The 22,178-nt window shown below is 40.9% G+C and overlaps 1 protein-coding gene across 2 annotated transcripts; it reads right to left on the reverse strand.

Moving 5' to 3' along the window:
- Nucleotides 1-1,153: 1,153 nt before the first annotated feature.
- On the reverse strand, nucleotides 1,154-22,023 carry slc29a4 (solute carrier family 29 member 4). Of its 2 annotated transcripts, none has more exons than XM_039610902.1 (11): nucleotides 21,823-22,023; nucleotides 19,690-20,055; nucleotides 15,986-16,117; nucleotides 15,779-15,892; nucleotides 13,157-13,285; nucleotides 11,267-11,341; nucleotides 10,912-11,171; nucleotides 6,718-6,838; nucleotides 6,366-6,553; nucleotides 4,604-4,844; nucleotides 1,154-3,724 (listed from the first exon to the last, which is right to left on the reverse strand). In XM_039610902.1, the coding sequence occupies exons 2-11, from the start codon at nucleotides 19,910-19,912 to the stop codon at nucleotides 3,579-3,581; spliced, it is 1,629 nt and encodes a 542-aa protein (XP_039466836.1). In that variant the 5' UTR covers nucleotides 19,913-20,055; nucleotides 21,823-22,023; the 3' UTR covers nucleotides 1,154-3,578. The 2 variants fall into 2 exon arrangements, with proteins under 2 accessions (XP_039466836.1, XP_039466835.1); XM_039610901.1 differs by having other exon boundaries at nucleotides 10,903-11,171.
- Between the last annotated feature and the right edge of the window lie 155 nt (nucleotides 22,024-22,178).

The raw sequence follows: 22,178 nt of genomic DNA on the forward strand, positions 1-22,178 counted from the left end.
GAGTGTACATGCAATTCTTCTTGTAGTAGATAATTAATATGAATTTGCTGGATTCATTTTCTCAGCTGCTCCCACCAGCTGTGACAGCATGGCTGTCTTCATCCTGTTCTGATCCTGGAGACAACTTTTATTTTTCATTTTTTGCCATGTGGTTACAGTTAGGTCCCTAAATGCCGGACAAGACAGAATATTTCATAATTTTTATGGTGTTGCCTCTTCATACTCCCTCCATGGATTCATTCAGACAGGTATTGCATTAACTGTTTAGGAATATCAGACATTTTTACACAAAATCCTCAAATTTCTAAAAGTTTTGCAGTTTGCTTTGGTTTATTGTCCATTTGCACTTTGAATCATTGTCCAAAGAGTTTTGGAGCATTTGTCTGAATCTGAGCAGAGACTATAACCCTGTCATCCTGCTGCTTCTTTGCAGTCACATCATCAGCAAACACTGGTGAACCATTATCAGCCACACATGTCCATAACATCCTTCACCATGTTTGACAGATGATGGAGTACGCTTTAGATCACGAGCGGTTTCATCAAGTTTATCTTGGTTTCATCAGTCAAAAATATTTTTCCAGAACTGTGCAGGCTCCTTTAGATGCTTTCTTAAAGTAGTTTTTCCTAACCATGGAATTAATTCGCTCTCTTTAGTCATCTTTTGTGGTCTTACTTCGCTGGTGCAAATGAAATCATTATTAAGAGTTTAGGTGTGGGATGTGATCGTATACCACATGGTCTCTAAGTATTCACTCTTCCTGAGGTTTAAATATGTACAAGTATGACGTCCTTTGAGGATGTTTCTTCCACAATGGGCGTCTTGAGGACCAGATTTTGCAGTGGTGAGACAAAAAAGAGAGAAATCAACATTTAGAAAAAATAATTTAAAAACCACCCCATCATTAAAGCTCGTAAAAGTGGGGAGTTGGTTAGTTAGCTGGCTGCTTCTTGTTTACCCTTCTTGAAAACCCAACAAGAAAAAGAATTCCCCCCAAAACACCAGACTGCTTTACTAATCCTCACAATGAATGTTCATCATGAGGAATGGTTAAAAATGCATTCCTGGGAAAGTTGGATTTCCCCCTCTTTCAAAATGTCTGCAGGAGAGAAAGAAAGCAAGAGAAGGAGAGAGACTTTTCATGTCCTTTAATGACACAGTTGACCAAAAATAACTAAAAACACCTTCAAACCCAGCAGCTCACTGAGAGGCCTCAGGAAACACTGTGCCCTCAGCACAGCAGGACATACATACAGTAATGAGGTTAGCTCCCAAATGGCATCCCACCGTACTTCAAACAGTGCCAACATTCTCCATTCAAGCCATCACTTACATAACGCAGTGTACATTTGCGGGTCTCTACACTGAGGGGTGTTATTTATTAATTTTTTAAAATATAATATATAAACTGTGAACTCGGCTGCTTCTCTTATCGCTGAAAAATTAATCAAGTCCAATGGGAACCATGAGGGAACAGAGGCGCTGCTGCGCGGCAGTTGGAAACAGAGATAAATAAAGGAGGGGCTCCAGGGGTCAGTTCAACTAAATAAAGCTACAAAAGATATGAATCTGATTCTTTCTACAGGCTTTGCAGTAGTGAAAATAAATGCCTTTCATTGCCTTGAATGCATTTCATTCTACGTATTTACAACTTTACATTCACTTTTTTCTCCCTCCCCCAATCTCATCTGTCATAGACACAGACTGTTTGGCACTAATTATTTTGTCTCCTTATATCCCACATCATCACATAGAGATTTAATACAGACACCATTCAAAGGAGGTGCAAACGCGATAGGACTGCAAAGCAGCACCGTGCCTCCTCTGGTAAATAAATACTTTTTTCAGCCATCAGGGGGCGCAAGAAGTGACCTGAAGTCTCTCCTTTTACATGATTTCTTTCTTTCTTTTTTTTTTACCCTACAGCTGGTATTGTTTGTGTGTCATGATGACAATTAAGTGGTCCTGGAGACCCTCTGCTGTAGTAGGAAATACCACACCAACAAGTTCGAGTACTTTGTGGACAGATTCTTTCAACACAGTTTCACAAACATGCAAGATGCAGTCACAAAATGTTACAAGTGTTTAGAGATGAGTTTAAGAGAGGAGGTGAGTTTAGAGAGGAGTGTGGTCCGCTCACGTGAAACCAAGCGGTCACCCCGAGGTTGAGGGCGTTGCCTGCTCCAAGGTACGAAGCAATCAGACTGATTGGTGAATTTTTGGTAATAATCATTGTTTGGTTTACTTTATAAATGGAGACAGATTGTCGACATGTTGCACTCAGTCTATAGTAGTCTGCACCGAAGAGTACAATTTGTCTGCAAAGTGTCTCGTTGTAGTAAGGGGTTTGGATCAACTGTATGCAAACTAGTAATTCTCCTGTAAGAAAGCAAGGTTGTTGAGCAATCCTGCAGCAACTATGTCACTATTGAAACAGAGGGAGTTCTCTTTCAAATCTGTGAGGTTCTGGATGGATTCTGAATCTGAAGTAGTTGATGTGAATTTCAGTGTTTGTTATCACAAACAGACTGCCAAGTTGACTCCATTTAGTCTTGTTGTTGCTTTATTGTCATCTTGATGCAACAAAGTCGCTTTGAAGACAACATCTGACTGCAAGTTGTTGCAGATCCAATTTACGTTGTCAAAGCAACCATTTCCAAGGCAATGACATTAAAATTTAATTGCAATAATTGCCTCCAACCATTATTTCCCCCAGTCTGGTTGCAGCATTAGATATCTAACACAGTGCTCTCAGGGTCAAAAGAATGTCTTTGGGTCTTAGGCAGAAAAGACACTGTTTGTTTAACCCTTGTGAGGTCTGAGTCATTATTGGTAACAGCTCATAGCCCCAAGCCCTAACCCAAGATGTAAGTTTTTTCAGTTAGAATGATTATTTGTTTGAAAAATGACTTATTCTGACAGCAGAGGGTGAGGGTCATTCTCAATAAGGGCAGAGATCTCATAAGGTTAAACTGATTTTAATAATAGGCCCGAATAAAATGAGCATTTATGGAACTCATCATCTAAAAACGCTGATTATATTTTTACGTGAGTTTGAACACCATCTCGCTTCTATGATGGGCGACAGCTCTGAGAATTCATAAAACATAACATCACATATGATGCAAGGTCTCATCTAAAACCACAAGCCATTAGCTCCCCACAACAAAATATCACTTGACTTTGCACTGTACAAATGTCAGATGATGTGTTCGCACATATGCAGACAGTAATTTCACTGTGTGATACTCTGAGGGCTAATGTCTGCCTGCTGGCAGACGCACAGCTCCACTTCTCTTCCTCCGGGGAAGTTCATCGCAGCAGATGCTTGAAGGTCAGTGGATCACCAGGAGATGAGCGAGTGGAGAAATCTGCACTTTTTTCACTTAATCCCTTTCAACACTAAAAGCCACTGCTTGTCTTTTCTTTTGTTATTGTTGAGTTATTCTTCTGCAGCTGGAGTGTAGTCGATCAGTTTATGCTGCTGCAAGGGCAAATGTCCTGTCCTTACGCAGCATGTGTGTACATGTAAATGTATACAGATGGATGAGTGGGTGCGTGTCAAACCTACAGACATTCAATACACGGTAGTGTTGGCAGGTGTGTGTATGTTGAGCGTGGAGGAGCGTATTCCTGTTGGTGGAGCAGTGAAGCTATAAGCTGCATATGCTACAGCGGAGCCAACCATCAAGCCTGTCATGTAGGAGACAGTCATAGTATTCCCTGGAGAGAGAAAGCAGAGAATAACTGTAGAGCTGATCATTCTGCCTAATCCGGGGGGAATGCCATTTTTAAATAAAGAATACTGCTCGGAGTGAACAAGTGAGCAAGAAACATGTTAGATAGTAAGTAACAAGTCTAAGAAAGTACATCTTTGCTATCCACTCTTTGATGTTCTTGCATGTTAGCATCAGCGGGGATAGCATGTACCATTATAACCATCCTAATTTAGCACGCTAATTTAGCATGCTAACATTAATAGGAGCGCAAGACACCAAGCACAGGTCACTCAGAGGAAAATTATAATAAAACATATAATTATAATCTAAATGTAACTTTAGTATTTCTTGACAAAATCCCATCTGAAAACAATGGCAGACTGCTAGCTAAAAAAAGCACTTGAAATAAGCACTACTTTTGAGTGTTAAAGATAACATTTAAAAACCATCTCACAGGAAATAATGTTTAATATTATAGCGCACATAATAGTGTTGAGTTTGTTTGATATCTTATATGTAATCCTTCTCTGAAGGCTTAAGCTAACATAAAATTACATCTAATATAGGCTATACATATTTGCCTGGTTGCTAGTAGCTAAGCTAAGCTAGCTGTGAGGCCAAAAAGAAGTAATTCATTCCAAAGCAAGGCAACTTTATTAAGTTGATAAAACAATGAAGTCACAGTTACAGTGCTAAGGTCAGTGTTATTCTGCTAAGAAGAATATAATGATCTAATTTTTAACCATTTAATGGTATTCTTATGGCATACAATAACTTATATGGCTAAAATGTACCTAAATGGGTCTAATCAACTGGCTTATCAGTTCAATTAATTGATGCTTTTTATTTAACAATAAATCAGAGAAAAGAAGTCAAAAATCACCTGCAAGCTCCCGCTGTTCAGGCGGCACTTTGCCCGCAGCCTGGATCATCGGTACAGACCCAAAATATCCGTTGGTGACTCCCATGAGGAGAGAAAATAGACACGGCCAGGCAGGATGGGATAGGGTGGGTTCATTGGCCGGATACACACACATGACAAACAGAGGGATGAAGACCACCCTCAGGCAAGAGAAGAAGAGCAGACGACCCCCAGACCAGTCATATGGCAGTGCTGCCAGGATCTGAGGGGACAGCAGGAATGTTTCAGTCAGGCTGTGTATTACACTTTGGGAAAACAAGGAAAAATATTCAAATAATATATGAAATATATGAGCAGTTGCAACGTTTTGAACTTTAGACCCTTACGTTCAGTAATTCTCCATTGCTTGGAGCAATTTCTAAGGAAAGGACTTGTCAGGGAAAATAAATAATAAGAACAATAACAGTAGTAGTGCAAAACAAAGTGAACCGTGAGAGAAATGCAAAAGAAAAATCCTTTTTACGCACTTTTTCAGTCTCTTATCATGACATTTTTCTTTCTCTCTCTTTTTTTATACCTCTAAGCTACCTTAATTTTTCCTTTTCCTTTTTCAATTTAATTCCTCTTCTAATCTCTTTCCCCCTTCATTTGAAGAAAAAACTCAATTTGCCGTGAGGACAAAGCCAAAGCCTACATAACAACTTTCACTAAACCAATGTTGGTGCCTTCAAAGTCAAAATTATGACCCAAGGAAACCAGATAAGTTTCAGAGTGTTCGGATGAAGGCCTCCGAGCTATAGTAAGTGCAATTATCCCACAATACACCAGACGTTTTACCAGCCTTACGTTAAATTAATGGGTCGACGACTTTAATGGTTTCACAAGGTTAACTCTGCCTTTCTCTCTTTCTTGTTACTTTAATGCCAAAATGCCTGTAAATCGAAATTAAAATCCCAAAATCTCAGTAAGTGTAGACTGAGAGGGGTAATAGCATTTAATACTAATGTAAAACCAGTGAATTTTATACATTGGCAGTAAGTTAATACAGGCCCGGTTCCAAAAATGATGGGATTCACAACAGAACAAACCTAAAATCTAATTTAAAAAGAGCATCTTAGAGAGGCAGACTTTCAGCAATCTGCAAAAAAAACTGCATTTTTGGAACAATTTCAGTAATATTCCTCATCATCTGTTATACATAGTAGATCAAAAGATTCTGATAATTTTGGAGAAATCTCTGTGTGCAAGTGACAAGGCTGTGCCATATCCTTCCAGGTAACAAGAAAATGACGTCATTCACGCAGATTACTGATTGGCAGAGCTAATTTTGAGTTACTTTTCTCAGAATTTTGAGTTAATAAGTCGAAATTTCGAGTTAATAAGTCGAAATTTTGAGCTATATATATATGAATACCCTGTTTGTTTTGTTTTTGTGGCGGAAACGGGCTTCCATAAAAAACAGACATGATTCTGTCATAGAAATCACTGTGTGGGCTCAGGAGTGCCTCCAGAAATCACTGTCTGTGAACACACTGTGTTGTCCACGTATGCAGATACAGCTCCATCGTGCAAAGAAGAAACCATATTTTAAGATGATCCATGTTCTTTGGATGAATGGATCATATAAAAAACATGGATCAGGCTAGGCTAGGCTTTGGATTTCTGTTTTTCATTTACATTTAATATCTCCGCTTTTATGCAAAGTATCATGTGTGAAGTGGTATTCATGTAAAAGTCACCACACTGTTTAAATTCAAACTTGTGCAGTTAATATATGGCTCACCTTGCCAACAAAGTCCGACATGTTGAAGGTGGCCATGATGAGGATTGGGAGCCATTCACCTAAGGTGGAGTTTCGTATCTCTGACTCCAGCCCGGGAAACAGACAGAGAGTGATGCTGTAGGTCACAGCTATTGACAGCATGTAGGCCCAGATCACGCGGGACACCACGTAACGATGCAAGATCATGTCTGGTTAGAGAAAACACACACAGGACCGTATTAAAAATTCAAATGATTCACTCGAGCAGGTCATTTCATTGAGATCGCCAGGGGATGCATTTAAATTTCAGATCCATCTGTTGGAGTCAGAGGGTAATTGAGAAGTGAACAGACAAGATTTTAAAAGAGACTACCTCGGAGCCCGGGCCAGCTCCTTCTCATCTTGGCTTTTGGGGCATCAAATCGAACATAGGTACCGCCCGCAATGTCCTCGACGCCTTCCTCCACAGAGGATGCTGCTGTACCACCGTTTCCCTGAGGAGAGACAGACGAGACGTTTACTGTAATCTTCTAAACTGAACAGACGCATGACTTTATGTTAACGCTTTCCAATCGATAGATCGATCGATAGATAGATAGATGAATGAAATGAAAAGAATGTAAAATAGTCAGATATCTCAGATCATTCAAGCATTCATTTGTCTTTACACTTAGTGGGTGTGCAACAGAAAACATGAACATTTAATATCAATGTGCTGAATGACCCTAGCTTCAGGAACTCATTTGTGTTGGATCCAATGATGTATTTACCGGAAAAAAATAATTGGAAGGTTAATCCTTCAGCACTGTGGGAATGATGTCCTAAGGGAGAATTTTCTAGCCAGAACATACTTGTTGCAAAAACTACAAGATTAGGATTGTTATTAAAGATCACTCCATTACAACCCCAATGTGAAAAAATCAACAACAAATAGACCCGATAATGATAATGAGGGAAGATGTGGAAAAAAACAAGAGTCACGAAGCAAGAACATTATGTTGCGGGCCCTAAAGCAACAAAATTGTTAGTTTGCAGACTGTGAAAACAACAATCAGAAAGCACTTTTCATGAGATCAGAGCTCCAGCTACTCATATAATTACTTACAGTTTGGGTGGTATCCAAAAAAAATTGATTAGAGTGAGAGAGGAAGAAAAAGACTGCTTTCTCTCTAAGTGATCATTTTAGATCTTAGCCGCTGCTTTAAACTTATATTCACGATCGTTTCAGGATTTTTAGAGGCGAGTGAAAACCGTCTTGTAAGTTAATGGGCTACATTTCCCTGTTTCACACTCTCATCTCTGTGTGATGACGGAAACAGAAAAAAATATGTAAATGAGAACAGCGTTTTGGGGATATTTGCTGTGCCACAGAATAAATATATTACATAAGAGTACAAAGAGTAGGCGAGCAGCACAGAGGTGGTGATGTTAGCTGCATTAGCTGCAAGATGCAAACTTTGTTTTGGAGGTTTTAGACTTTTTTGTTTTGCGGGTGATACAGTTTTGGAGTTACAGTAAGCAAAAGGTGACTCCAGAAAAGAACAAAAACCCAGCAGGATGCGGCAGCTGGTTATTATATTAGGAATGCAGATCCGTTCTGCAGGTGTGGGCAGTACTTATCATGTTTTGAAGTCACAGCCTCCCTCATACATCCATGCTGATCTTTGGGATAAAAAAAAGGGTCATTTGTCCTCAAAAACACAAACATGTGATTCTGTCCCCTTTTAATTCCCTATGCTAGAAAACACTGAACTGTATTCATTTTTAAACATAGCTCTGAGTGGGAAAATAAGACTTTGTTGCTCATTTCTGAAAACTTTTTTAAAGCCTTTTGAAGGTTCTTTAAGGAAACACTAGAGGTAGCCATCACACAATAAATAAACGTATTCACTTTCACTGCTTTGACCTTTACATGTTTTTGTTTTTTTCATTAGTAATGGCTTCTGGGATACATGACATTCCCTGTTTATGACAGTGACTATTAGAGAGGATGGCTGTGACCGGCTGAAGGTTGACGTAATGATGTCTGAGGCTTCAGATTGGACTGTAAATTAGCCGAGGAGCCACACACACACACACACACACACACACACACACACACACACACACACACACACACACACACACAGACATCTTTCCGGGTATGGGCGCATCCCTTTATACTTAGGTCTTTCCAAATACACACTAATTCACTGAGCCAGGTGACTGCACACACACACACACACAGATCCATTAGTTGATTAGAGGGGCTGCCGGGCCAGAAGGCACTATTCTTGATTATCCCATAATAGGAAGAGCTGCATTCATTTCCCTTGGCAACCAGAACAAAGAACTGCCAGAATCAACCCCCCACACACGCACACACACACACACACACACACACACACACACACACACACACACACACACACACACACACACACACAGCCGTAAAACACCGGGGGACGTCCATCACACACTTGTATGTAATGGCGCACATACAAATATGAACACGCACACATTAAGCGATGACAGCCTCAGGTGCAGTTTCTTCCTTTGAAGGCTCTGAATGCACACACACACACACACACACACACACACACACACACACACACACACACACTGAGCAGGATGAGCAGTACTAGCTCCATGTCTTCAGGCTACAAAATGCTGCTTAAAGCACAGCTACAAAGTGGATTTCAATTCAAAGTCGTTTTCTTCCCCTCTTTTCCTCTCCTTGTCATGGCCGGTGTCCTGCTCTCGTGCCCTTCTCTTCCCTGAATTCTTTTTGTTTTATGTTTTATGTATAATTTTTATGAGCTCTTCCCCACTCTCTGCACTGCCTCTCTCACTTGTCTCGCATTAGTTGCTTCCCGTCAACTTTTTCTCTCTCTCTCAGCATCGTGACTCTCTTTCTCTCTGGGTTCAAAGGAGGCGTCGTCAACTCTCCGTCTTTCTCCTGCACCACTCCCTATATACCTCAGCCCTAAAAAAAACACTTCCAATATCTTTTGCTCTTCCTCTCCTTTAGCATCTTTCTGACCAGCAGCCAAGAAACAGCTCATAGCTACTAAGTGATTGCATTTTTAAGCACAACCAGCCCTCAATACTTGTGTGCGTGCTCGCTCTGGATGACATTACAGTTTAGAGGCCTGGCATTTCCTCCCAGTCTGAGTCCAGAAACTATTTGTCATTACAATATTTATAAATGGTTTAATGAATAAAACATGTAGCGGAAGCTTTAATGAGGGAGTCTGTTGGTCTGTGTCGAGTCAGTATCCTAATCTAACTTGAAAAAGCAACGTGAGAAAAATATCAAAGACACTGAAGATACAACGCTGACTGCAAAATATCAAGTCCAAGCACTTTAGCAGGTCACTGTATAGTGTGTGGCATATTTATGACTTTTGGTACCAAATGCACTACAGTATATATGCACAGCTTTCTTGTCATTTCTTTAAGTAGTCTTCAGGAATAGTTCTTCAGGCTTCTTAAAGGACATTCAAAGCTCTTCTTTGGATGTTTGCTGCCTTTTATTCTGTTTTCTGTCAAGATGATCCCACACTGCTTCAATAATGTTGAAGTCCGGGCTCTGGGGTGCCCAATCATGACTGATGTTCCATTGTGTGTCCTTCTAGCCAGCTATGCTTTTACTGCATTGGCAGTGTGTTTGGGATCACGCTGAAAAATGAAGCCAATCAGTTGCTTTCCAGTTGTTACTGCATAGCGAATTAAAATCTGATGGTACTTTTCTGCATTCATAATTCCATCAGTTTTCAAAACACCAACACCACTGACTGAAATGCAGCTCCAAACCATGACAGAGCCTCCACCGTCTTTTACAGAACGGCTTCTTGACAGCCATCCTTCCACCATCTTTAGTGAACAGTAGATGGATCGACTGAAGGGCCAGATAGATCTCTCTTGGTCATGTGTCAGGTCTTTGCTGGATTTATAAAAAAATTATTTCTTAAGACCATGACTTTCAGACACTGTTCATCTGCTGTAGATACTTTTTTAGTTCTTTTGTTTGCTACTTGTCCAATTTCATTAATTTTTTAAGAATATGCTGCACAGGATGCTGAGATATAAGTTTTCTACTGATAGTGCTTTGGGAACGTTAGTGTAAAACATTTTCTGCCTGTTAAACTCCGTTATCTTTGACACTTTTTATAGATTTAGCTCAAGAAATAGGAAGAAATTTTGTGTCTTTGTCACAGCTGTTAATAATACAATTAATACAACACAGATCCATCTGCTAAGTTAGTTTATTAATGTTTGAATGATTCATAGGTCAGTGTTAATGGCTTAAAAAACAAAAAACACTCCTCTGAAAGGATCGGCTACAAGGACTGTAATATAAAGAGTGAAAACCAGCTAATATCTAAAGGCTATAGTTCAAGAGCACTTTAAACACTTTAAAGAAAGCCTGGCTCATTGGAATATATAATATATATGTTAAGATGTTTGTTCTGTGCCAGAGTAATTGAGCCTGCTGCTGGCATGGCTAACAATATTTTGTATTCGCAGTGAGCAGACATAAAACACATGTGAGTCAATAAGCTGTCCATAAACTTACAAATCTTACTTCCTCTGCAGTGACATCGTGGTGAACCCTGTACCCGGTCCCGTTGTCTCTCGGATCGTGACATTTGCCCGGACCTTTACCCTGGGCGTGGCTGGTGTAATACCGGACAAATCGTGAGCGGCGGACCAGCAGGTGAAGCAGGAAGCACAGCATTTCCATGCTGATGGAGACGAGGAAGAAGATCAGCGTGTTCTTCTTGTCGTCTTTGATCAGCAGCTTGGTGAAGATGCGGGACAGCGAGATGATCACCCCGGCCGTACCTGAGGAGGGTCAAAAATGATGAAGGAGATGAAGAAGGTGAGGAGGATGACAAAGCCTAACATAAACGTGTGTGCTAATCGTTGAGTGTACTTACTCTCTCCAGTCATTACCCCCTGTGTGTACCTCTTGGGCAGCATCCCCATGTAACCATAGAAACTGGACTGCTGCACTGAAGAGGGAGGAGGGAGGCAGTTATCAGTGTAAATAGAGGCCCAACAGTCAACATTGTAACAACACGATTTATTTAGAGGGGCAACTTAATGAACCACCACACACCACTTGAGAGAAGCTGCTCTGACCCTCAGACCTCCACTAATTAAACTGATATTACAGCAGGCAGAAACTCTGAGTTCTCACTCACAGCCACACAGAGGAAAACGGCTCTGTGTAGTAAAGTCCGCAGGAGCAGCTGAGGACCAAAACCTCTATTGGGTTTGTGTTTATCCCAACAGGGGAAGCTCTGACACATATTTAGTTATAATTTATTATCCTTTTAATAAAAGTAATTGTCCTTATAGCTCTATATTGTTTTCCACAAACTCATGAGGGAATTGTCTGGCTATTAAGAGCTAAATGTTCCACTTTTTCTGCCTTCTTTTACAGGCTGAATCGGTGGTGTACGAGCTTTAGCAGAGTGTTGTTGTCTGCTAGCTGCCTGCAGACAAACTGGTACATTGTCTGTAAGCTTTTTGCTACGAGCCACACTTTTTACATAGTCATATACAACCAGCAGCTCCAGGACTAAACCCAATGCAGGTTCTCTAATCTCCACTTGAGGCACAATTGAGACAATTTATATGGAGTCTTTATATTAACAGCCTGGTTCAAAACAACAAAAGATCCACTCATTTATTTACTGCTTTGATTGACAGCTGGGAGTTTTATTAATAGGTGTTTTCCAAACCTCACTCCTAATCAGAGTCCCTGAAATCAACCTCATGAAGGTGATTGTGTTGTTAGCACCTTTTGGAGGGTATTTTAATGGAATTATCAGGCAGACCTCCAAATAAGTTTGTGCAACAGTTATGGTGATTCAAATTCTAGCATTTTAAAGGTCTGTTACCTAAAGCTATTAGTACACATGTGTCTGTGTTGCATCGGTATATTTTAAAAATGTAGCTCGCTAACCAAGCTAATTTGTGCCATCTTTTAACTGAGCTGTGCACCCTTTCATCCATATATGGTCACTTAATGGTTTAAAAAACTCACATGAGAGCCATCATTTACATACAGCCTGTACAGTAAAACTAGCTAATGTCTCTATAGCCTGGGACAGGAAAAGAGAGTATTGGTCTCAAAAGCTAATTTCTTCCTTCATTAAAAAATCTGCAGGGGTGAATTTTTAAACATTTTCCAAAGATGTTAAGCCTTAAAGCTTATTAGCATTGTTACTGCGTTGATTTATATGGGAGACAAGGCACAGGTGGCTGTAATAGCGGCTAATGATTGCTAGGCTTTTGAAAGGCTAGCAAACATTTCTCAAATTACATGCAGCCTGTTTGTGGCAATTGTGTGTAATAAACTGATAAACTGGCATGTAGATGGAAAATCTTTTGCCATCTACACATAGAAATTCATATTAACTGCTTACAGTCATTGCACAGCCAGAACCTGATGGATATGAAACTGAAATTCTGAAATTTCTCCACGAAGTGTGACATAATTGCTGCATCACTGTAATTTAACTGCAAAATGCAAGAAGTGCTCGACCACCTTGATTTTTATAGACTATAACCAGAATACAACCAGGTGCCAGATAGCTGAGCCGAGTTCCCTACTGCAAAGAGCCACATCGCAGACAAGTTGCGCTAATTGGTGCAGACGGACTCAGACTGATTGTAACATGTTGGCAATCTGTCTTTCTAGCCTTTCATCCAATTATAGTTCATCTGGTTAATCTAGAGTGGTTCTTCTGCCTTTTAAGTGTAGTCTACTGTCATTCAGTTAGTTTAACCATTATTAGGCTAAAAGAAAATCAAAGTACCTGTACATCCAAAGGCCACCACTCCCACTGATACCAGGTTGATGACATAAGCCTGCTTGGTGGTGAACTTTTCCAGCCAAACGTCGAACACGCTGACAAATATCAGGGGCCCCAAAGCTAAGATGTAACCTGCAGAGAGAGTGACAGGCTGAGTCAGTGATCCAGGTAATGTTGTGACTGCAGGACTGAACACATATTTGATAAGAGTGAGGAAACTATATGTGAGGCAGTTCATTAACTCTTTAACCTGGGGACACACTCTCAAGCTGACAACAAACTTCAAAAGACCTTTAACCAAAAATACAAGCACAGCTATTTTAAGCAGCAGAGGCTATTGCGGTGAAACCCCGTTCTGAAATTTATCATGTATGTGCAGTGATCTCAAACTTCCCGGGAACATGCATATTTAAAGAACTTTTTATCATGATTTTTTTAAGGGTGAGCTTGAAGGGCTTTAATATTTCTATGTTCATCTCCAACATCACAGTTTGAGAATAATTTCTGCAAAGATGTAGAAACTTTAAAAGTAAAACAACTTTTTAATGAATATTTTTGGCCATATTCACATCTCCCCAGTATCTCCAGCTAAGACTTTAATAAACATGATTTTAAATCAGCCTGTATGTGCTCGCCTGTTACCGAACGGCTTATTCAAAGAGCATAGCAAATCACCTTTAAAGATGTGTTTGAAATATGAAAGCAATCTGAGGAAGATGCAGATGAATCCTGAAATCGCTGCTTGTCAATTCGCAGTTTTCGGCAAAAGCCAAAAACGGATCTCCTGTGGTCTTTATGATCTGTGGAAAAGTGAATTTTTCTTTATCTTTATAACATTTTCCCATTTTTGCACACTCTAATAAGCTTTGCGCTTCCTGCTGTTTTTTGACAGTTGTTACTACTGCTGGAAGTAGTGCAGCCTTTTATGTGTCCACACGTGAAGGACAGCTTGTAAGGTTAGCCTTAAGAATTAAAAATAAAACTGATTTTAACCAGCAGGGAAGTTTTTGGCTTTATGCTTCATATGTGTGGAAGTAAAATATGATTTTTGATTCATTAAAGTGAAATATAAATCTTGGCATATGTTGACCAGCACTTCACTTTCAATGTGCTATAAGGCAGAAATTATACACCAAAGCCATTAAGACAACATGAAGAAGCTTAAAGAGGATTACAAAACGATAAAAGACCATAACAAGAGTTATGTTCCATTATCATCCACAAGCCAAGTCTTGTGTCATTACTGGCTGCAGGTGGAAGGTGCTTCAGGTCTGAAAATCATTTAAACCCAACAAAAGATGAACAATAATACACAACATATTTTACAGTGTCGTTATTTGTTTAACAAAAATTAAGCCAAAATGCAAAAGTAATCCTGTGAAAACCTGAGTATACCTTTACTGCTTCCATAGGAATTAGGAAGGCAAGTAGGATCGGGGTGCTACTCATCAAACTGATCCTCAGCAAGTGTGAGAACCTGTATTAAAGCAAAGATTTGGGTAGTTTGTTGGTCTGGAGCATTCAGGTATGTGTTAGGGAGCAGGAAAGCATCAGCAGTGATCGCAGTCGTTCTACACTGTGGAAAATTATTCACAAGTGGAAAACAGTCAAGACAGTTGGCAATATTCCCAGGAGTGGATGTCCCTGCAAATTCTCCACAAGGTCAGGCCGTGCAACGCTTGGAGAAACTTCATCTCGGACTCTGCAGGCCTCAGCCAGCACGTCAAATGTTAATGTTCATCACAGTATAGGCTCTTTCAAAAGGTTTGAAGTGAAAGCCTCGTCTCTCTAAAAAAAATAACATGACAGCACAGATTTGCAAAGATAGAACTGAAAAAAACAAACAAACAAACAAACAAACTTCTGGAACAATGTCTTTTGGACTGAGAAGACCAGAGTGAAGATGTTTGGCTATAAAACACAGAACCCTATTTGTCAAAAACCAAACACAGCATATCAGCACAAACAACTGACACCAACTTCCAAGCACGGTGGGGGATGTTGGATGATTTGGGCTTGTTTTGCAGCCACAGGACCCGACACCCTGCAGCCACTGAGTTGACCATGAAATCCTATGTATGCCCAAGTATTATAGAGTCATATGTGAGGCCATCTGTCTGACAGCTTGGCCCAGGCTGGGTCTTTCAACAGGCCCATGATTGCAAGCATATCAGCAAATCTATGACAGAATGGCTGAAAAAGAAGGTGCGCTGACATTCTTGCAATACAATAATGTGAGAGACTGAAGTCATACAGAAAACAGCTTCTTCTATTATTGCTATCAAATGTGGTTCTCCAAGCTGCTGAATCATAGGGTGTACACACTCTACCGTTCATTTTGGCTTAGTGTTTGTAAAATAAAGTGGCATGGTGTAAAAATATATCTGAGGTTATATTTAAATAGCCTGAAGGCCGAGATGATTTTTTTACACGCTGATGTGTGAAAGAATTGAAAGGGAATGTGCTTTCTTTCTCATGACTGTAGTTCTCAGTGAAGCTCCCCTGTGGGTAGATCTCTTCAGGACTGTGTGGACCCAAAGTATTTAATAAGTAACAGGGTAAGTTTTAATGGAGCAGTTTTTAATTTTCCACTCGATCTGTGCTCTTGCCGCCTCTCTGACTTACCCACAGTGATCCTGGTGTGCATGCTGAGTCGCTCCACCAGCACATTGTTGAGGATGACGGCCAACAAAGCCACTAAGATGTACGTCAGACTCATGTCAAACACTATCGATGTCCCTGAAACACACGGGAGAGATGTGACAGCGTAGTCTAGAGCTGCAGCGCCATAACCGCACACGTGACTTTGTGCACACTCATCCATATTTATACCTTTAAACTTCTGATGCAGGTAATCCACATCTGTGATGAAGCTGTTGTAGGGAAGCAGGAAACCCACTCCAGCCAGTAGCATTGCAAAGTAGATGCCATGGTAACGGTCGTCAGGGATCGGTTCCTCAAAGTCTGAGCAGCAAAATGGGAGTCATAGGTTAGAGAATTAAAGCAGCATGAAATCAGACGGCGGGATATGATTAACATCTGAATTAGGACTGAAGCCAGAACACTCTGTCTTCAGAAAAGCTAATCAGGAGGAAGAAAGGTGCAGCGGCAGCAGGAACGCCTCTGTTCCACTTGATGGAGCAGCTGATGGTGGAACCGACTGTTGCGCTTGTGTTAGTGAAAGATTGATCGCGGGAATCTCAGATCATGGTCTAGCTGTCAAAAGAGCTTCAGTTAAAACTCGTACATTTCTGTTTTCCAGCCAGATCGGTTACATGGAGAAAGTGTGATGTGCAGGTTTTTTATATAACTGTTCTTAATCCTTTCCTAATCCTGTAAGCCTAATATTAATGGCCCCAAATCATTCATCATGAGAATTTAGGCTTTACTGCAGACTGAGTGGAAAAACATCCTTCTCACTGACTCATGTTACTACTTTATTACTATAGAAACAAAAAACTTATTAACTGATGCATCTGTTGATAGGTAATAATAATAATAATTTTAAAAACCACAGTATTGTTCAAAAGCTGGGGGACATTTTTGTACCTAGTGTTACGCCAAAGTGATCAGAAATGCCAGAAATGACCTTTATTAATTACAGCGCTATTATTATAGATTATTTTAGTTTTTTTAATGGAATATCTGCATAGGTACACAGATGTAATGCATTTAGCTAATGGAGTGTGTGCAGCACGGGCGTCTGTGGGTTCAATTATTACATTACTGTTTGCTATTTCTGCTCAAAACTATTAAAATCGGATCTAATTAAATATTGAAGTTGAAAATATCGATACTGACAAGTATTGTGCAATTTGTTCTGAACAAAATGACGTAACAACAGTCAATGGAAACCGCATTCATCACCCACTGAGGGCTGGGATCAGTATGTACAGTAACAGTAATAACACATTATAACACCCCCTCAAAAAAACAGCTTATTAATTACCAGAAACTTAGGACAAGAAAACCAGAAGAACCTTCAATGAAGAAACTGACATCATACAAATGGATTTTCACCTTTTTAAAATTAATTTGGCTGCTGAAAATAAAAATCAAAGTGCACTACCAGTGTACACCTTCATAAAACCTGTTGTCCTCCGCATACAGAAACACAGTTGTTGTGCAGCTGCAGAACTGAAATGACATCTTAAGGTTAACTCATTCTCGGAGGCTGCTTTGCCACATCTTCATCTTTTATTTTCTTCTAGGAGAAGGCAGACTCTATGGAGATTGCATCCCCTGTCTGTTTTGTTGCAGACTGAAATATGAAGACTGACAGCTTCAGGGAAGAAGGGGACGCAGGAAAAAGAGCAAAATATAAGTAAGAAACACATGAAGAGAGCAGCAGAAAATGCTTCTCCCTGCAAGGCCGTCACTGTGCGTCATTGGTCACTTGTGACCTGATTAACATGGCCTTTGTGTAACCTGTGTAACCAGGCAACACAGCAATTTTTTGCTATCAAGACCGCCCTCTGTGTCTTACATGCACTGCCCATACAAATCTTCAAGGCGCTTATTAAATCCATTCTGACTTATTATTTACAAAAATGTAAGGGCCCTTTGATGGACTGGCAACCTGTCCGGGGTGCACCTCACCTCCTGCCCAAACACAGCTGGGATAGGCTCCAACCGGTTTTCTACATTTGGAAGAACTTATCCAGAGGTTAAGTGGGCTGGAATAATCTAACAGCATGGCTATGTTTAACCTTTGACTTTAAAAATCTGATGTCATTTTCAGTATTGTTCATTTTTAAAATGTTCAGTTTGCATATTAGTTATCTGTTGTGGTAGCTTTGGCATAGAAGCTTAGCTGTAGCACTGAAGTTTGAGACTTAAAGCTTAATATAACTAAAATTTTTATTTCAGTTTTTTTTTTTAACCTTTTTTTCTGGTAAGTTGCTTTTGTAAAGTGTATTTGACGATAAATCAAATGACAATACAGCGCTGTGAAAAAGTCTTGAGCCACTTCTCAATTCTGCTTCTAGAGCCAGACTTTCTAGAAAGTTCTTCAGACTTTCTGAAGGTCTTTAATAGTTTTGTCTCTCTCTTTCTTTTTTCTTTTTCTTTGTTTTACATTGGCTACCTTTTTACTCATTTTCAGTCCAGTATTGGCTATTTTCAGAGGAACATTCAAATATAAGAAAGGGATGAACCACTGTTGTGTAATCCACGTAACAGACAAAGAAGAAGAACAGCAAAGAATCAACTTTAAATTGTATCTTCAGCCACAACACAGTTTGACAAGAATAACTTAGTATTTTTGTACCATTGAGGTGATTCCCAAAAAGGCGTTAACTGAAAACGGCTCATTAGTATGTACAGATGAGGTCAGTAGAGAAGTACAACAGTGGGTGAGCACAGCCATCTGTAAAACATGGTGGAGGCTCAGCCAGTGTTGTTGGAGATCTTGTCAGAATTGATGGAATTATGAACACAGAAAAGTGTCATCACAGTTTGATCCACCGACCAATACCATCGGGCAACAGCTTCATTTTTTCAGCTTGACAATGATCCCAAACACACTGCCAATGCAGTAAAAGCATCCCTGGATAGAAAAACACACAGTGGCAAACTAGCAGTCATGGATTGGCCTCCCCAGAACCCGGACCTCGACATTATTGAAACAGTGTGGGATCATCTTGACAGAGAACAGAACAAAAGGCAGCAAACATCCAAAGAACAGCTTTGAATGTCCTTCAAGAAGCCTGGAGAACTATTCCTGAAGACTAGTTAAAGAAATGACAAGAAAGCTGCCTAAAAGAGATCAGACTGTGTTGAAGAATAAAGGTGGTCGTACCAAATCTTGGCTTTCAAGCTCATTAGAATTATACAAACTCTGTTTTGCATTATTTACTGTATTTACATGTATGTTTGCATATGTTTCAATAAATCACCGCACCCATTTTCCTAATTAAATATAAAGAAATTACGAGTGACTCAAGGCTTCTGCACAGTGTTGTGTTTTGTTGTTGTTGTTAAACAAATAACAATAAAAAACACTGCAGTTTAAACCAGAACAAAGTTGATTTGGATGGATGCAGCGAAGGTGAGTTATCCACACTCACTGACAGCTCAGGTTCGCAGTCATGCAGTTTGAGTTTCTCCACCTCTCTCTTGTCAAATCCCTCATAATGTTGTGGTGTATGTGCTTGTTTCAGGTCAAATCAACTGCCCTCTGAATACATATCTAACAGTTAATCAGTAAATATGTAAACAGCACATGTAAATGCTATTTTGTCTAAATTCTTTACATATAGAATATAATGGTAAAGTGTGGTAAACAATGAAGAAGGTGCATTTTAAATTTCCTGGTGGAAAATCATTGGCAAACACTTTTCTCTCTGTCCACGTATCTAAACACTTTGTTCCTGGTGTTTAGGAGTAGAAGGATATTAATGTGCCTTTTTTCACTTTGACAAATTGCTGTTTGTTGGTACACCTACCCCTTTCCTTCCTTCCATGTTCCTCGCCTCTGTCTTTATAAATAGTAGATTACACACACTCATGCACAGATAGAACAAAAACTCCCTCACCGGGCTCGGACAAAGCCAGCACTCCTCGCTCCGGGGCGTCTTTACTCATCTCCTCCTCCTCCAGCTGGTATGAATCGAAGCTGTAGCTCTGCACAATGCCGCTCTCTCTTCCCTCTCTCCAGCCCTCCCTCCAAACAGATCTTCCTCCATCCCTCCACACGTCCCTCTCCTCGGGCGTCTGGGCCGGCGTGGGCCTGCGGCGCTCCGCGCCCACCGAGCCCATTCCTGCACTTGACGTACGCTTGCGAAGAAACACGCACTGTGGTTGATTAGACAAGCTGTGCGCTCTTGCGAGCGTGCATGTTAGACGCAATCACAGAGGCACGCCCTGGAAGAGACGCAGGAGACCTTCCGATGATGGAGGATCTGCAGGGGATGAAAGAACAGGACACAGAATTAAATATAAGAAAAGACAGAAGAAGAATAGAAAAAACACAAGCTGTCTGTGCTTTCCGGAAAATAACAAAACTCAAGGTTAGACACAGCAAAATAAATGTGGCCCCTCTGTTTGTGTATGTGTGTCGGTGTGAGAAGCATATTAACAGAGAGAAACAGAATGACAAAGGATGCACGACTGAGTGACAGGCAAGGTGAGCGAAAATGCATCTCTGCATTCAGTGAAGAGGCGCCGAGAGAGCTGCTGCTGTGCAGCGTAGAAGAGAGGAAGAGGTCCAAGTGGAAATCAATTAGCTGACTAACAGAAATATCTGTCATCTACAATTCAAGTCATTGATTACTAGTTTGCATTTTTGCACCTTTACAATTCAGCAGAGACGCCCGCTGTATTCTTTCACCTGTTGAATCATTTTGTCTACAAAGATCAGAAAACAGAGCACGATGCTCATCACAGTTGCAGCATGTAATACCAAAAACACCTCAACACTCGCTTGGAACTCTTGGATCTTGTTGTCACCACTACCCAGATTTTTATTTGTAGCCAACAGTCCAAATCTAGTCAGTTTGCAGGTTTATAAATGAGATAAGCACTGACCTTTGCTACCGAGCAATTAATGAGAAACTTGATTAGCAGGCAGAACACACACCAATAAATTCTCTGCACTATGACTGAAAGTGTAGCCTGCTGAGGAGTCCCTTCTGTCATCAGAGCAGCTGAGCTGCTGTTCAATACGTGTTTGCATTTACTTCAGTCAACATTGTTACAAGCTGGATCAATATTAATGGCCGCTGATGTTGTTCCATATGCAAACTGGCGTAGAAAGAGAGCACAAAAGCGTTTCTATTGTGCGCACCTGGCTGGATTGTGCAAACACTGGAGGAGTGCAAAGAAGAGGCAACAATTCAACCCTGCGGCCTCGCTGCCAGTCTCCCTGCTCACCTCCGGTGCCCTGCAAGTGCGATTTCACTCCAGGCCAACAGCACGAAGCTCCCGAGTGCGGAACAAGCCGGCTTTATTTCTTTTTATGTTCTATTTTAATCCTCTGCTGTCTGGAAACTGGTGGGATCAGATGATGTAAGGAGGTTATCATCTGTGTAACATCGCGGGCCCCGGTGGCCCCCCAGAGGAACAGGTGATTAAATACAAAGCAGTGACAGCTCTGCTTATGAAGTAAAGCCGGGCTGCTGTTCTAGATCAGATAATGATCCCAGTTTATGCTCTGTACAGATTCCACGTCCAGACTTCGGGCGGCGCTCGCAGCCCTTCTCCTTTTAAATTAAAAGGCTCCAGCCAGCTGCTGTAATTGAATTGCAGTCTGATGTGCTGCAGTTTCTATTGTTGACTTAAATGAGCAAAATAAATAAATAAATAAAAGAAAAGGAAAAGGAATAAATAAAACTAACATCTCGTTTTACGCCTTCTGAAGAGCGCACGCCTGCAGAAATGGCAAATGAACAAATTGACTCACAATCATTTGCTTTTGATAGAAAAATGCGTGATTTTCATAAAATCTAATGAAAAAATAAATAAATACATAGAAAATAAACATGAGCAGGACGTTAGAGCGGAGGGCGGCACGGAGATAATAATGCCGGTTCCTCTTTTAGAAACCGTGGAAATCCAGCCCAGTCAGTCCAGCACGGCTAACGTGTCGCTCTCACGTCGCTCACTCTGCTCTCCTCTTTATGAACGACAAACAAAAACAGACCAACAACAGGTTATTAACGGCCCGTTACCTCCCGAGTCTCCCCTCTCGCTCCTCTCCCCCTCTCTCTCGCGCTCGCGCACACGTCCGATCCCCTTCCTACAGAAGCAGCGAAGTCCTTCCTGCAGAATCCTCGAGGTGGTCTCTTCCGACCGGACTCGCTCCTTTCCTCAGCGCCGTCTCCATCAGACAGAGGGGAAAAGCTCCGGGTTTCCTCCTCCGTGAGGTCCTAAAAACGCACCATCCAGCGGCAGAGGCAGAGGGAGAGGGAAGCGCGGATGGATGGATGAGGAAAGCGAAGGGGGGAGGGGGGAGGGAGGAGGAGGGAGGGTGGGGGGGGCACCCGCCTGTGGCTGTTCATCTTTTGCAATCAGCCTTTTGAAAGGC

Source organism: Oreochromis aureus, linkage group 4 (genome assembly GCF_013358895.1).
Source record: "Oreochromis aureus strain Israel breed Guangdong linkage group 4, ZZ_aureus, whole genome shotgun sequence".
Lineage (NCBI taxonomy): Eukaryota > Metazoa > Chordata > Actinopteri > Cichliformes > Cichlidae > Oreochromis > Oreochromis aureus.

Bases quoted from the DNA above. Each gene is read 5' to 3' on its own strand.
- slc29a4 (XM_039610901.1), bottom strand. From the start codon at position 19,912: ATGGGCTCGGTGGGCGCGGAGCGCCGCAGGCCCACGCCGGCCCAGACG. The intron at 13,286-15,778 runs GTAAGTCAGAGA...CTCTCTCTGCAG, and splicing joins GCACACCAGGATCACTGTGG to GTTACATCTTAGCTTTGGGG. The intron at 3,725-4,603 runs GTGATTTTTGAC...TTCTCTCTCCAG, and splicing joins TGAACAGCGGGAGCTTGCAG to GGAATACTATGACTGTCTCC.